General features: G+C 53.6%; 1 protein-coding gene across 4 annotated transcripts in view; it reads left to right on the top strand.

The window, feature by feature from the left end:
- The window catches only part of SERINC2 (serine incorporator 2), a 42,377-nt gene extending 28,213 nt beyond the window's left edge, over positions 1-14,164 (top strand). For 3 of the 4 annotated variants that reach the window (XM_069578768.1, XM_069578769.1, XM_069578771.1), the window contains 9 exons: positions 6,507-6,668; positions 7,783-7,973; positions 8,413-8,492; positions 8,837-8,974; positions 9,616-9,785; positions 11,485-11,575; positions 11,864-12,005; positions 12,860-13,075; positions 13,589-14,164. In XM_069578768.1, coding sequence (XP_069434869.1) covers positions 6,507-6,668; positions 7,783-7,973; positions 8,413-8,492; positions 8,837-8,974; positions 9,616-9,785; positions 11,485-11,575; positions 11,864-12,005; positions 12,860-13,075; positions 13,589-13,724 — 1,326 coding nt within the window. In that variant the 3' untranslated portion in view covers positions 13,725-14,164. Of the gene's footprint in view, positions 1-131; positions 1,000-6,506; positions 6,669-7,782; positions 7,974-8,412; positions 8,493-8,836; positions 8,975-9,615; positions 9,786-11,484; positions 11,576-11,863; positions 12,006-12,859; positions 13,076-13,588 lie in introns of those variants that run through there. The other variant, XM_069578770.1, reaches the window with a different exon arrangement.
- Positions 14,165-14,582: the final 418 nt, after the last annotated feature.

Genomic DNA, 14,582 nt, shown 5'->3' with positions numbered 1-14,582 from the left:
AGATGTACTTTACAGCAATTTCCCGAGAAGGGTGTCTGCACAGAGAGGCTATAGAGTGGGTCCCTGGACCCTTGTCCCCTCTGGGCCTCCATGTTCCCATCTGTGAAGGGTGTCTGTGTGTGTGTGTATGTGTGTGCGCACGCACGTGTGCATGTGCAGGAGCTGATTCCTGAGATCTCTTCCTGCACAGTGACACCAAGGTTTGGGTTGGAGCTCTAGCCAGAAAGGGTTTGCTTCCTGGTGGAGGAGGGAGAGTTTCCTTGGAGTTGACTAGAATTCCTTCTTGCTGGACTAGCTTGGGGGTGGGGGAGGTTGGTGAAAGGAAACCTGCCATTTCTGGGTGCCTCAGTCTCTCCATCTGCCTCCTTCAAGATTTAAAAGTGCCCCACCTTGTTCTTGGCACATAGTCAGCTCTCCAAACAGGAGCTATTGTTATTATCATTTTTAAAAGGTGGGTGGAGAATTCCCTCTGGAATCGATTGCTGGTCTCTGAGTCAGGCTCCTGCAATGCTGAATCAGAAGGCACCAGACAGGCCATGGGTTATAGATGAGGAAGCTGCAGTCCAGAGAGGTTAGCCGACTTGCTTAAGGTTGCACAGCGAAAGGAGGAAGATCTGCACAGTCAGGATTAATATCTGATCCCTAGTCTAGGCTTCTGCCCACGTCTCCCCTCCCTTCATATTCTGGGTGCTGAGGGACAGGGTTGGCCCAGAGTAGAATCGGGAGGTCCGGGAGGTTGCCGGTATCTAATGTCTGCAAGGGATCTGCCCCTCCTGTTAGGAGCCTCCCCTTGGCATTCTGACCTCTGATGTTTACCGGGTACTTACTACATGCCAAGTGCTGTGCTGAGCCCTTCACCCGTGCCATATGATTACCTACCTACCCCACTCCCCCCACAACCATGACAGAGTTAACTTATTTTGCAGATTGTGATACTGATGATAGCCACCATTGACTAGGTCCTTACTGTAGGCCCGGAACTCAGAGCCCAGCGGTGTAGTGAGTATTTTGTATATATCCTTTCATTTAATCCTCACAGTGACCCCAGTGAGGAAGTTAACACTATTCACAGCTGAGGAAGCTGGATCAGAGAGAGAAGACTGTTTTCCCACAGCCACATAGTATTAAGTGGTGCTGTTGGGCACTGCTGGATAACCAATAACAATGTTTCAATGGGCACTTGCCTGAGAGGACTGAAGTTCTAATGAGGGATTGTCAGGCATCTTTAGGGGGAACATTTTGGCATACGTGGGTCCCCTTGGTCAGGTGCAAATCTGTCGTAGCAAGTAGGGAATGCAAGTGGCTGTCTCTTTTATTTAAAAAAAAAAAGAGTTTTATTTATTTATCTGCTTTTGGCTCTGCTAGGTCTTCATTGCTGCGTGGACTTTTCTCTAGATGCAGAGAGTAAGGCTACTCTCTAGTCGCCAAGTAAGGGCTTCTCATTGTGGTGGCTTCTCTTGTTGCAGAGAATGGGTTCTAGGCAAGCGGTCTTCAGTAGCTGCAGCTCACGGGCTCTTGAGCACTGGCTCAGTAGTTTTGGCACATGGGCTTCGTTGTTCCGTGGCATGTGGAATCTTCCCAGACCAGGAATTGAACCCGTGTCCCTTTCATTGGTGGGTGGATTCTTATCCACTGCACAACCAGGGAAGTCCACAAGTGGCTCTCTTGGTCAGTGTTTGTTGCTGGACTGAAGGTGAGTCCTGGCCAGGAGGAGATAAGATAGACCCACTGGGGATGGTAGTCACCAAGCAGGTCAGCACAGGGTGAGTTGGACAGTCAGCAGATACTTAGGGATGGCCTTTTACAGGCGAGGGAGTATGAAAGACCTTCGCATCAGACTGGTTGGTCTGGATCCTGGCTTGGTCTGTTCTCAGCTGCGTGACTGAGAACCTCTCTCCTTGTCTGTAAAGTGGAGAGCACCATAGTATCAACTCTCAGCATGTCGGGAGGGTTCTGTGGGACTTAGCCTGAAGCTGGCGTGCAACGGCTGCTCTGTAAGCGCCCGCCAGTGGTAAAGCACTGGACACCACATTTGAGGAAGTGGGGAAGCTGCTGAGACCCATGGCTGTCTGATGGGCAAGCTGCTTCACCGCCCTGCCTGGAAGCCCATTTTATGGCTGAGGAAACTGAGTCCCACAGGGGTGAAAAGAGACTTGTCTAAGGTCATCCTGCCAGCTGGCGGCAGGGGCACAACAGGGCCCTCTCCTCTTCACACTGCATCGGGGAAAGAAGTGTGCTTGAAGTAGTCTTGGGCTGCCCTCTTCTCTCCTGTGTTTTGTCTCGGGCTAGGGTGGTCAGCTCGGAGAAGGCGATGGCACCCCACTCCAGTACTCTTGCCTGGAAAACCGCATGGGCGGAGGAGCCTGGTGGGCTGCAGTCCATCGGGTCTCGAAGAGTCGGACACGACTGAACGACTTCACTTTTACTTTTCACGGTCATGCATTGGAGAAGGAAATGGCAACCCACTCCAATATTCTTGCCTGGAGAATCCCAGGGACGGGGGAGCCTGGTGGGCTGCCGTCTATGGGGTCACACAGAGTCGGGCACAACTGAAGCGACTTAGCAGCAGCAGCAGCAGCAGCAGCAGCAGCAGCAGCAGCAGCAACAGCAGCAGCAGGATGGTCAGCTAGCTCGGGGGTGCCACGGAACCTTGCAGCTTATAGACGCTCCGGCCCGGGGTTTTCTGAGTTCTGAGTTCTCCTTTCTGAGAATCTGGCTGGTGCTACGATTCTACCAGTCTAAGTTCTGGTGATTCTCCACTGCTGCCTTTCCCCTGAGTGCATTTGGGGAGGGCTGTGTTGTAATCTGAGTGTAGGAACGGTGTAATAGTCTACCTTGGCCTTTCGCGTTGCATCCCAAGCATAGCCTGTGTTGCTGTCAATCTAGAGATTTTCATCTTTCCTGCTTCTGCACCATTCCATGGGGTCAGTAATCCACCACTGTCTGCTGGTGTGGGGCAAAAGAGGTCATTTGCAATTTCTTGATATTCTAATAAGCTGATGCAACCTAAAGCTTAGTGCCTATTTTAGTTTTTTTCTTAATTTAAAATTTTTGTTTTTTCAATAATAAAATCAACTTTATTGGGGTACAATTTACATTTAACTGTATTTAGTTTCATATACCTATTTAAGTGTTACCAACACATCTGCTCCATCTAGTAGAGAGATCCCGCTTAGGGGAGTACCATGGTGCAGTGATGGGCATTTAGTTATTTTCAGCTTTCCCCTTTTGTTTTCCTCATGTGAACACTGTCACTGTGAACATCCGTGTGTATGTGCGTGTGCAGGTGTCTGCTTTTACTCTGTGGGCTGGTATTTGTGTAGGAAGAAGTTGTGGTTGGAGTGATCCCCAGAGGTGGGGAGTGGAGATCAGAATGTGTGAACAACTGATGCTTCAGAAGCAGCCAGGGTGGGAGGAAGGGGCTGTGTGTATTTCTGTCTCCCGAACCTGGTCTCTCTGGCTACCAGCCAGGTCCTTGGAAGCCTGAGATTTCAGGTATCAGAAATACCTGGATTTTTATCTCTGAGAACCAGAGTAAATTGAAAGGCCAGCCTCCCTGACTGCAGTGTGGCAGTTTTTCTTGTGTCTCAAACGTCTCAGATGGAAATGGTAACAAGCCAGAGCCTGGCTTGGCCTGGCCACTTGGGTACTTGGTTCTTGAGATCAGTGCCTGTTGTTGTTCAGTTGCTCAGTCATGTCCGACTCTTGGTGACCCCATGAACTGCAGCACGCCAGGCTTCCTTGTCCTTCACCATCTCCTGGAGCTTGCTCAAATTCATGTCCATCGAGTTGGTGATGCCATCCAGCCATAACATCCTCTGTCGTGCCCTTCTCCTCCTGCCTTCAATCTTTCCCAGCATCAGGGTCTTTTCTAATGAGTCAGCTCTTTGCATCTGGTGGCCAAAGTTTTGGAGCTTCAGCTTCAGCATCAGTCCTTCCAATGAATATTCAGGATTGATTTCCTTTAGGATTGACTAGTTTGATCTTCTTGCAGTCCAAGGAACTCTCAAGGGTCTTCTCCAACACCGCAGTTCAATTCTTTGGCACTCTGCCTTCTTTATGGTCCAACTTTCACATCCATACATTATTACTAGAAAAACCATAGCTTTGACTATATGACCTTTGTTGGCAAAATAATGTCTCTACTTTTTAAAAACACTGCCTGTTGGCCTCCCTTGGTTTTCTTGGGCATTGGAGGGATTGTTTTCATTGCTGGGGTGTTTTGAAATTAAACGAGACTGCCATCCATGACTTAGCAGACCCTGGTGCAGACAGACTTGGTCTCAAATCCCAGCTCCTCAGCTTACTTGCAAGGTGACCTTGGTCGTGCCATCTCCCTGAGTTTCAGTTTCCCCGTTTATACATGGGAGGTTACAACATACTTCATAGAGTCAGTGAGGCTTAGTCTAGACAAAGTGCTCACCAGTGTCTGGGACAGAGTAACTCATCATAAATGGAAGCCATCACTATTATTACTGCCATCCACTTGCTGTGTGATTTCTGGCAAGTCTATTAACCTCTCTGATCTCAGAATGCTCTTTATGGCTTATAAAACACTATTTCTGTCATTTGCTTATCTTCTCACCACCCCACCCCCCAAGTTGCCATGGATAGGAGTCAGGGCTATGGGCGGGGTTTGCAAGATACAACCAGAAATTGATGGATGGGTGGATTGTTATGATTTGGACTCTGAGGGAGAATTTTATTCTGAAGGCATTTCATTTAGCATCCAGTCTGTGCTTGGCTTTGTGGGTGAGAGGTTACAAGGGGCATTCCCAGGGGCCTTTCCAGTCTGAGGGAAGAGGAGGGAGGAGACGGGAAGGCAGCTGCACCGCAAGCAGAGTGTGCAGTGCCCCTGTGACCAGTCCAAAAAGCGGGGGACAGGGTCTCAGAGGAGCCAGGGACCCTTTCAGCCTCTCTCTGCAAAGCTGGTCACTTAGTAGAAGGCTGTTCCTGTCTCTCTCCTCTTTGGGAGGTGGTGCCCAATGGCAGTGGAGGCCCGTTGCTCATAGGAAGAACACCAGAGTCCTATACGTGGCTGCCAGGCCCCACCAGCCTGGCTGACCTCACTACTCACTTGCTCTTGAAGCTTTGGCCACAAGGCCTTCTTTTCCTTCCTCCAACACTCAGCTCCTGCCCGCCCCTAGAGCCACTGCAGGCTCTCTTCCTTTTGTCTGGAACACTCTTTTTTCGTCTTGGCCAGGAGAGTGAGTCCACACTGTTTAGCTCTCAGCTTAAATGGCATCCCTTCAGGGCAGTGACTCGCCACCTCCCACCTAAACAGGTGTAAGGATGTGGTGAGTTGCTTTCCTGCCCTTGAAAACTCCAGGAGGGTGGAACCTGTGTCTCTTGCCCTCCCAACTCTCACATACCTGAATGAGGAGTCAGAGCTGTCTGGAGGAAGAGAAACAGTGACCCACAGATATCTGGATGTGGGCCCGTTTCCTCCAAGGCTGGGCTGTGGAACTGGCTTCTGTGGGGTGAGGCTACAGCTACGAATGGAGTGGCATCACCAGCCCCCAAGTGATTTCAGCCAACCCCCAGAAGGGAGGGGCTGACAGAGGGCAGAGGTGCCGAGACAGAAGGGGTTGGACATCTCTGCTATCCAAACTGGTGCAGCCCCAGGGCAGGAATCCCAGCCTCTTATATTCTTCATTCCATCCATTCAGCAGATGTTGAGTGATCAGCACCTGCTGTTTCTTGAGGTCTTAACATATGTCTGGTACCATGCCAGACACTTTACGCTCATTCAACAGGTAATCCCTGAACTCCCGATGATGAGTCAGGCCTGCTTCCCATTTCTGGCACCTCCACGGTGAACAAAACAGACAAACCCCCCTGCCCTGGTGGAGCTCACATGTTAACAATGAGAGGCAGGCACCATGAGTCAGCTGTGAAGCCAGTCAGGTGGTTGTCTAAGTCCTTTGGAGAAAAATAAAGCAGGGAAGGAGGACAGGGAGCCTGAGGGAGTTAGAATTTAAAATCCTGATTTTATTCTTAAAACTGCCATGTGAGAACCAGGTACCCTCTGATTTCCATTTTATGAAAGAGGAACCTGAGGTTAAGAGAGAGTAGGTAAACTGTATAACGTTACATGGCTAACTAGTGACAGGCTTGGCCTTCTGGATTTTTTTCCCCATTCTGCTTCATCTGAAATAAGAAACAGTGTGACCTCAGCTCTCTCTCTCCGAAGCCACAGTAACCCCTGAGGATAGATCCAGGTTTGAATCTGCATTCTGTTGCTTGCTGGCTGTGTGTCCTTGGGCGACCCAGCCTCTTCCAGCTTTGGTCTGCTTGGCCTCTCCCTTGGGCTTGAAAGTTAAATGGCGTGACATCTGGGGAATAGGTATCCTTCCGTAGTGTGGCATGGGAGGGCTCTGTGTAGGTTTGGAGATATTGACCAGGCAGCAGGCAGTGGGCCCCAGGCCCCAGGAGGATGCTGCGGGCTCGGGCGGGGAAAGGGAGAAGAGGCAGAGAGTAAGGTGCTGTCCCCGCCCTCCCTGCAGGCGTCCTGCCTCTGCGGCTCTGCCCCCTGCATCCTGTGCAGCTGCTGCCCCTGTAGCCACAACTCCACGCTGAGCCGCCTCTTCTTCACCGTCTTCCTCTTCCTCGGGGTGCTGGTGTGTGTCATCATGCTGAGTCCTGGAGTGGAGAGCCAGCTCTACAAGGTGAGCTGCCTGCGGGACCTGGCCTCTGGCGAAGGCTCAGCTACCAGGGGGCCCAGCTGATCAAGAGGTGGGCAGGACAGGGAGGGTTTGGAGTGAATCACAAATGAAAACCAGTGGACCGCTGAGGATGAAACCCCCTCCGTGTTCCCCAAAGCCCACCTCCCCCTTAGCACCATTTGCACACCCCACCCCCGCCCTGGCACCATCCTTGGCTGTTAGCCCCTCTGTCCATAAAGGAACACAACTACCTTGTCAATTACCAGGGAACCTGGAGATTCGTTTTAGCCAGACTCCCAGTTTTCAAGAAACACCAGTTTGATGAGCCCGTGGTGCAAAAAGTAAAAAAGTAAAAAAAAAAAAAAGAGATGGGCAGGAGTGTCCAGGGCACCAATGATCCAAGCTTGACATTAGGGGGGTTGTTTCTTCACATTGGGAGGAGGGTTTGATCCTCCTCGTTTCTCATAAGCCATGGTCCCCTTGGGGAGTCTCGTGAATCGTTACTGCCCCTGCGCCAGACAGTGGTCCAGGGCAGGCTCTCCCTACTTTGATGCATAAGCCCAGTTTTGAGAGTCTTGTCTTCCTTCCATCTCAATATTTCATAGCCAGTGACACAATGAGGCCAGAGGTTCTGACATGCTAGTGTGCACAGAGGCTTGAATCCCCTGGGGAGTGTGCTAGAAATGCAGAATCTCAGACTCCACCTTAGAGACTCTAGTTCCACAGGACAGGGGACCTCAGTGGATTCTGATGTAACTGGTAAGGGGAGAGCGCTTTGGAAAACCCTGCCTCGGACAGTGCGGTGTAGTCCTGGGGTTGTGAGATGATAGTAGGGAAATTAACAAGATCTAACTGGACGTCTGTCCCTGGGGGGCTCACTCACGGGACTTGAGTGGCAAAGGTGGGTGGGAATGGAGGTGGGTGGGAATGGAGGTGGGTGATGGATGGAGGTGGGTGGGAATGGAGGTGGGTGGTGGATGGAGGTGGGAGGGACAGCCTGCCGTCTCGCCCAGGCCTCCTGGGAGAACCTCTTGCCTTGGTCGGGGGAGGCCTGGGCAGAGTTGCCTTGGATTCTGGGTGGGGTGGGGTGTTCCAGCTGCCCTGTCTGTCTCCACAGCTGCCCTGGGTGTGTAATGAGGGGACCGGATCCCACGTCATCCTGCAAGGCCACATCGACTGTGGCTCCCTGCTCGGCCACCGCGCCGTCTACCGCATGTGCTTCGCGATGGCGGCCTTCTTCTTCCTTTTCTCTTTGCTCATGATCTGCGTGCGCAGCAGTCGAGACCCCAGGGCTGCCATCCAGAACGGGTGAGGAGGGGGCCCCACCTGCACCCTGAGGCCCTCTCGCAGTGGATTTCCCCATCCTCTGCCTGTCTCCAGACCCTACCTTCAGACTCAGGAGCTGCCGAAGCCAGGAGGACGCAGCACAGAGATCAGTTCATTGAGCAGTACCCATTTCTCAGATGAGGAAATGAAGCCCAGGAAAGACAATCCATGCCTCTGGTTTCACAATTTAGTGGCGTAGTTGGGGCTAGAACCCAGGTGGCCATCCTCACCCCTGATTGGTCCTTCGCTCTGCCCCTCGGGACTTTTTTTAAGGCCAGGACAGACTCTCTGTGCCCATCAGATCATCAGAAGGTCCCCGCCATCTCTCCCAGTACCTGTCCTGTGGGGATGGGATTCTGGGGGGCCAGCTTCTCTCCCCTACTCAGCTCTCTAGTGTGACCTGCCCATTTCTGCACCATAGGTTTTGGTTCTTTAAGTTCCTGATTTTCGTGGGCATCACTGTGGGCGCCTTCTACATCCCCGATGGCTCCTTCTCCAACAGTAGGTGGCCTTGGTGGGGAGGGATGGGGGCCACCAAGAGGACTAAGCACTGGTGGGTACTGCTGTTTGCACCCAGGAGACAGGACTCTGGTGCTTGGCCACATGGCCTTTGGGCAATTCTGGGGGTTAAGGGGACCTGCCTTGATACCCAACCTGTACCCTGCTACAAAGCATCTCTGTGTGTGGCCTGGGGCTCCCTGAGGGAGGGGACATCAATACAGGGTGTGGCATGAATGACTGTTGAATGTATGAAAGTGAGTGTGGGAAGAGACCCTGGAGGGTGCCTGCCCTAGGCTGCTGCCCAAGGCCGGACCCCCTTGCTTCCCTCCCCTCTCCCCACCCAGTCTGGTTCTACTTTGGTGTCGTGGGCTCCTTCATCTTCCTCCTCATCCAGCTACTGCTGCTCATCGACTTTGCGCACTCCTGGAACCAGCGGTGGCTGTGCAAGGCCGAGGAGTGTGACTCCCGCGCCTGGTATGCAGGTCAGTGCTACCCCGTGGTCTCGTGCAAGGGCTGAGCTAACTGAGGAGGGGGCTCCCTGAAGGGCGACCTGGAGGGCATCTCAGGCTGCCTGCTGCCTTAGGACAGGAACTGAGCCGTCCGTGGCAGATGGAGAGAAGGCTATGTGTGGGCAGGGCGGCTGATCTGGGCGGCTGAGGTGGGTCAGATGAGAGCTGCACTGGAGGGCCCTGGAGGGGGCTGGTGGAGCAGACCCTGCAGAATTGACCACACCCAGCCAGACCAAACTTCAAATGACCCCTGGTTATTGAATCCCCAGTAGCAGAATGGGTCCTTTTTCAGATCGATTTTCTGAACCGGTCAAGAAGAAATGCTCACTTGGGGTTGGTTTGGTTGTCACACCTCCCCGATCCCCGTGCATCTAGTTCACTCTTTGAAAGACTGTTCTCTATTCATTGTCTTTATATTTATGGTGACCGTATTTGTGGCACGTGAATCATTTTAGTTCAGGGTGGGGTGGGAGCTCACAAAGACTAGATGAGGACGGAAGTTTAGCAGGCACTCCTTGGAGGAGGAAGCTGGTGCCCGAGGCCAGATGACTGCCCGATGAGGCATGGGGGTCCTTGTGCCTCCAGACCCACCTGCTGCTGCCCCTCCCTCCCAGGCCTCTTCTTCTTCACCCTCCTCTTTTACGCGCTGTCGATTGCGGCCGTGGCACTGCTGTTCGTCTACTACACCCAGCCTGGTGCCTGCTATGAGGGCAAGGCTTTCATTGGCCTCAACCTCACTCTTTGTGTCTGCGTCTCCATCGTTGCTGTTCTGCCCAAGATCCAGGTGAGAGCCCTGCCTGTCTCTGCCCAACCTGAAACCAGGCCCCTCGGTGTGTGGGACTCCTGTAGGAACCTTGGGGGCTGGGAGCCGGGTCTCTCCATCACAGAGGCTGGGTGGAGTGTGGGCTCCCAGGTCAGCCTCCTTTGGTTAGAGTCTCGACTCTTGCATTTACATGCTGGCTGTCTTTGGGAAAGTGCCTTAACCTCCCTGTGCCTCTTTCATCTCAGATGTTAAATGGGGACAATAACACTTTTTGGAGTTATTCTCAAGATGGAGACTATGTTTGTGAACACAGAACAGTGCCTGGCCTATTGACATCCATCAGACATTGGCTGTTGTTATCATTATTTCAATGTTATCAGTTTTTATGCAAATCAGGAGAATATTAGGAAAGGGCACTAAGTCACGATTCCTAGACACCTCAAGAAGTGGTGTTAGGAGGTGCAGTTCCAGTTTCCAGTCCCAGACTATCTGGGATAATGGGTGGGGGCTGCCAAGGCCATCTTTTGTTCTTCAGAAAGGAGGCCTTCTGGGTCCAGAGATATTTCATTTTGGGATATCAGCTCATCAGTGGTTTCAGAGGTAGCTTAGATAGTCTTTGAGGATCCTCAGCAGAAAGGTTGGGAACCTTCCTTTGGGCCAGAGCTTCCTTTTGCCAGTGAGAAATTGGAAGCTCAGAGAGGGTGATGAGGGTGATTCCAGGTCCCACAGCAATACCTCTTGGGCACCCACTGTGTGCCAGGCACTCTTCTAGATGTTGGGGATACAGCTGTGAGCAAGAGGAGAAATAATAATAGCTGACAGTTAGCAGCATCTATTATGTCATTTAGTGCTCACCCCATCATCATCCCCACTTGCCAGATGAGGAAATAGAGGCTTAAAGAAGGAAGGAGACCTTGCCTAAGGTCACATGGCTAGTAAGGGGTGGAACTGGGATTTGAACCCAGGCAGACTGGCTCCAGAGCCTGTGCTCTTAATCATCGAGTTCAGATGGGTATTTTCAAGTGTGAGTGTGTGTGTGTGGTGGGGCCTGGGAAGGAACAAGCCAGGTGAGGAAATGAGGCCAGGTGAGATAACTTTGGGTTGTAAGTGCCATGTAAAGAAATGAATGGAATGTGGGCTGAAAGGGAGGTGGGCTGGCAGGGCAAGGGGCTTCTGCACTCAGGGTTTTCAGGGCCTTCTGGGGGGTCTTGTTTAAGCGGAAGCCTGAATTCTAGAGAGGGGCTGTCAGGGCAGAGATGTGAGGGAGCAGCATGTTGGGGGGAGGGCACGGTGAGTGCAAAGGCCCTGAGGTCGGCGAGGACTTGCCGGAGGCTGAGACAGAGAGGTGGCCGCTGTGGCTGAGGAGCAGGCGGCGGGGACAGGGCAGGTTGGGGGGGTGGCCAGGTGAGGACGGAAGTGGGGTAAAGGGAGGAGAGCTTTAACTCGAAGTGTGAAGAGATGCTGCCCTTGAAGGGTTTTCTCAGTGGGGGAACAAGTCGGGTAACGGTTAAGAGAAAAAATTAGGGCTTCACCTTTGGGTGGGCAGGGTTGGGCAGTGGGTGGCCCAGATGGTATGTTCTCCCAAAGGGTGTGGGGTGGGATGGCCCCAGGGTGGTGGGGGTTTCTGAGGTCCCCCAGTTGGGTGTGAGTGGGCTGGGTGGGGCTGGGGTGGAGGGTACCGGGTTTGGCAGGAGTCACACTGATGGGCCGCTTTCGCCAGGATGCCCAGCCCAACTCGGGTCTGCTGCAGGCCTCGGTCATCACGCTCTACACCATGTTTGTCACCTGGTTGGCCTTGTCCAACGTCCCCGGTGAGTAGATGCCTGGGTTCTGGGAGGCCTGGTCTTCTTCCTAGGCTGGGGACCTTCAAAGATGTCAGGGACACGCTGGCCCCTGCCCATTCCAAGACTCAGTCCTTCTGGGACGGGGGAGGACCCCATCATTCCTGGAGCTGTCTCTGTTGTTTTTTCTAAGTGCTATCGCTAGGACTTGGACGGTTGGATGTGTGTCTGTCTGTCCATCTGAGCTCATCCTCTGGGCTCCCTGGCTGATCAGACCTGGCCTGCGTGGGCTGAGGGTGACCACGCTCCCATCCCCAGATCAGAAATGCAACCCTCACCTGCTGACCCACTTTGGCAACGGGACGGTCCTGGCAGGCCCCGAGGGCTACGAGACCCACTGGTGGGACGCGCCGAGCATCGTGGGTCTCGTCGTCTTCATCCTGTGCACTGTCTTCATCAGGTAAGCGGAGGGTGGGCGCAGGGGCTGGTCTCTGGGAAGGAATCATGATTGGGAGCCCTGAGCCACAAGTGAGGGGAGGGTGTGGGAGCCAGGACACCAAGCTCAGCAGGCGGTGCTTTCTCAACTTGATGGAATGGGCTGGAATCCATGTCTTCGTTTGATTTGTTTCAAGATATGTGTTGGGTCTTCAAAATTGTATATGTGTCTTGAACTATTCAATATAGTAAAAAATGTCAAGACCTCATTATAGAAAAGCAATGATAAAAAAAAAATCACTGTTATTTTTATTATGGAAAGGAGGCAATAGGTAACCCTACTTCCTTAAAATGAATAAAAGGAAACCAAATGTAACAGCAGGTGAGCATTATTGCAAACAGTATTAATGAATGTAATACGTGGGATGAGCCTTTGCAATACTAGGTTCTCAACACATGCTTATCGAAATGGCAGGCAAACAATCAGAATAACAGGGGCTGTTTATTTGGTGTCTGCTCTGTGCCAGGCACAGTGCTAGGGGTTCACACTGATATTCCATTTAATCCTCACCACCCCTGTAAGGGAGGTACTGTTATCTCTGATTTTATAGACAAGGAATCAGAGGCTCAGAGAGGTTAAGTGCCTTAACCAAGGTCACACAGGAAGTAGGGGTAGAGTTGAGAGTCAAGGCAATTTGTTAACTCCAGGGCCGAGGGCCTAACCACCAGGCCACCGGCTCCCGAGGCTCGGGGACCCTGGTGCCCATGGTCACTGTGACCAGTGCCGTGGTGTGTGAGGCCCCCTGGCGCTGCCCATTTGCTCACCTTGGTGGTGCTGGTCTGACAGCTGTACCCACACTCTCCCCCCACCTCCCATAGTCTGCGCTCCTCAGACCACCGGCAGGTGAACAACCTGATGCAGACGGAGGAGTGCCCGCCCGTGCTGGACGCCACGCAGCAGCAGCAGGTGGTGCTCTCCGAGGGCCGGGCCTTCGACAACGAGCAGGACGGCGTCACCTACAGCTACTCCTTCTTCCACTTGTGCCTGGTGCTCGCTTCTGTCCACATCATGATGACGCTCACCAACTGGTACAGGTGCGTGGACGTAGCCTCCGTGCCCACAGTGTGCCCCATGCCTTCCCCTCCGGTCCTGTGCTGGGGCTTTCCTGGGCCCTGCTCAAGACTTGGGCAGGGAGGTGTCTCTCTAGGACCCTCCAGGGAGCCTGCCCCATCTCTGCCTCAGTTTCCCTGCCCGTGCCTGGTCTGCTCAGTAGCTGGTACCTTCGCTGAGTGCCTGAGAAGTGGGGCTCATGGGAGGTGAGGCTGGGCCTGGGCAGGGCAGACCGAGTTTGCAGATCAGGCCGACTCAACGGATGTGAATTTGAGCAAACTCTGGGAGATAGTGGAGGACAGAGGAGGCCTGGCGTGCTGTGGTCCGTGGGGTTGCAGAGTCAGACTTAGCAATTGAACGGCAACCACAACAAGGCCAAGCGTCAAATATATCAGAGATAGGACTAGAGCTACAGGGTAAGAGCCAGAGGTGAAGTCAGGGGTCACAACTGGATCCTGAAAAGGGGCCGGGCTCACTAGGATGATGGTGTGTTCCAGACCTGGTGAGACCCGGAAGATGATCAGCACATGGACTGCCGTGTGGGTGAAGATCTGTGCCAGCTGGACGGGGCTACTCCTCTATCTGTGGACCCTGGTAGCCCCCCTCCTCCTGCCCAACCGCGACTTCAGCTGAGGCAGCCCCCTGCAGCCGGTCCAACTTGGTGCCTCGGGGCTGGTGACAGCAGGCTGAGCCCCTGCCCCCCTCCAGGACTTGCCCCTGAGCTGGGCCCCTCTGTTCTTAGTGCCTTCAGGGAGGATGAGCATCAGATCCCTCCCTGCCACTGCCCCCAGCTCCCCCTCCAGAGCCGCCTCCTCCTTGCCCCTACTTGCCCACACTCACCTTCTTGCAAAAAACGGGCCCCTTGTTCTAAGGCTCCCCAGGAGAGGGTCTTGAAGGAGAGAAGCACTGAGAGCTGCCCAGAGCGGAAGTGCTCACTGCAATGGGGTGCCCGGCACTGAGGCCCCGGTCTTCCTGACCACACACCCCGGGACAGCCCATCCCCTTCCTGGACTCCGTGCCTTACTGAGTCTCACAGGCTCCGCCAATAAAGAAGCCAGTGCGTGTGCCTTCCATGTCTTTGCCCCTTCCCCCTCAAGGTGGGTCCCTTCCTGACTGGGGACCACTCTGGCGGCTGGGAACAACGTCAGGGCAGAGGGGGCTGAGGAGCCAGACCATGGGGGACCTCAAAGGTCAGAGAGAAGGGTCCTGGCTCTGCGACTTGGTCATGGAGAGCCTGAGGGTGGGGGCTATAGAGGAAGGAGGGGCTTTGGGGAAAGGGAGCCTTGGGGGGGTCAGAAAAGGGGGCCCTGGAGCAGTGTTAAGTGATGAGGCCAGAGTCAAGTTGTGGGGGAGGGGGTCATGGGGGTGGCAGAGAGGCTGCCTCTCATGTTACCAGCGCCCACCCTGAGGTCTTCCAGGGTCTGCTGAAGCACTTGTCACCACGCTCCACTTCTTCCTGCTATAGACTTGGCACCTGCTCTGGGCCCCAGG

This window comes from Ovis canadensis, chromosome 2, assembly GCF_042477335.2.
Source record: "Ovis canadensis isolate MfBH-ARS-UI-01 breed Bighorn chromosome 2, ARS-UI_OviCan_v2, whole genome shotgun sequence".
In the NCBI taxonomy this organism is placed as follows: Eukaryota; Metazoa; Chordata; class Mammalia; order Artiodactyla; family Bovidae; genus Ovis; species Ovis canadensis.
The sequence above is the reverse complement of the archived record's forward strand: the minus strand, read 5'-3'. Positions and strand labels throughout refer to the sequence as shown.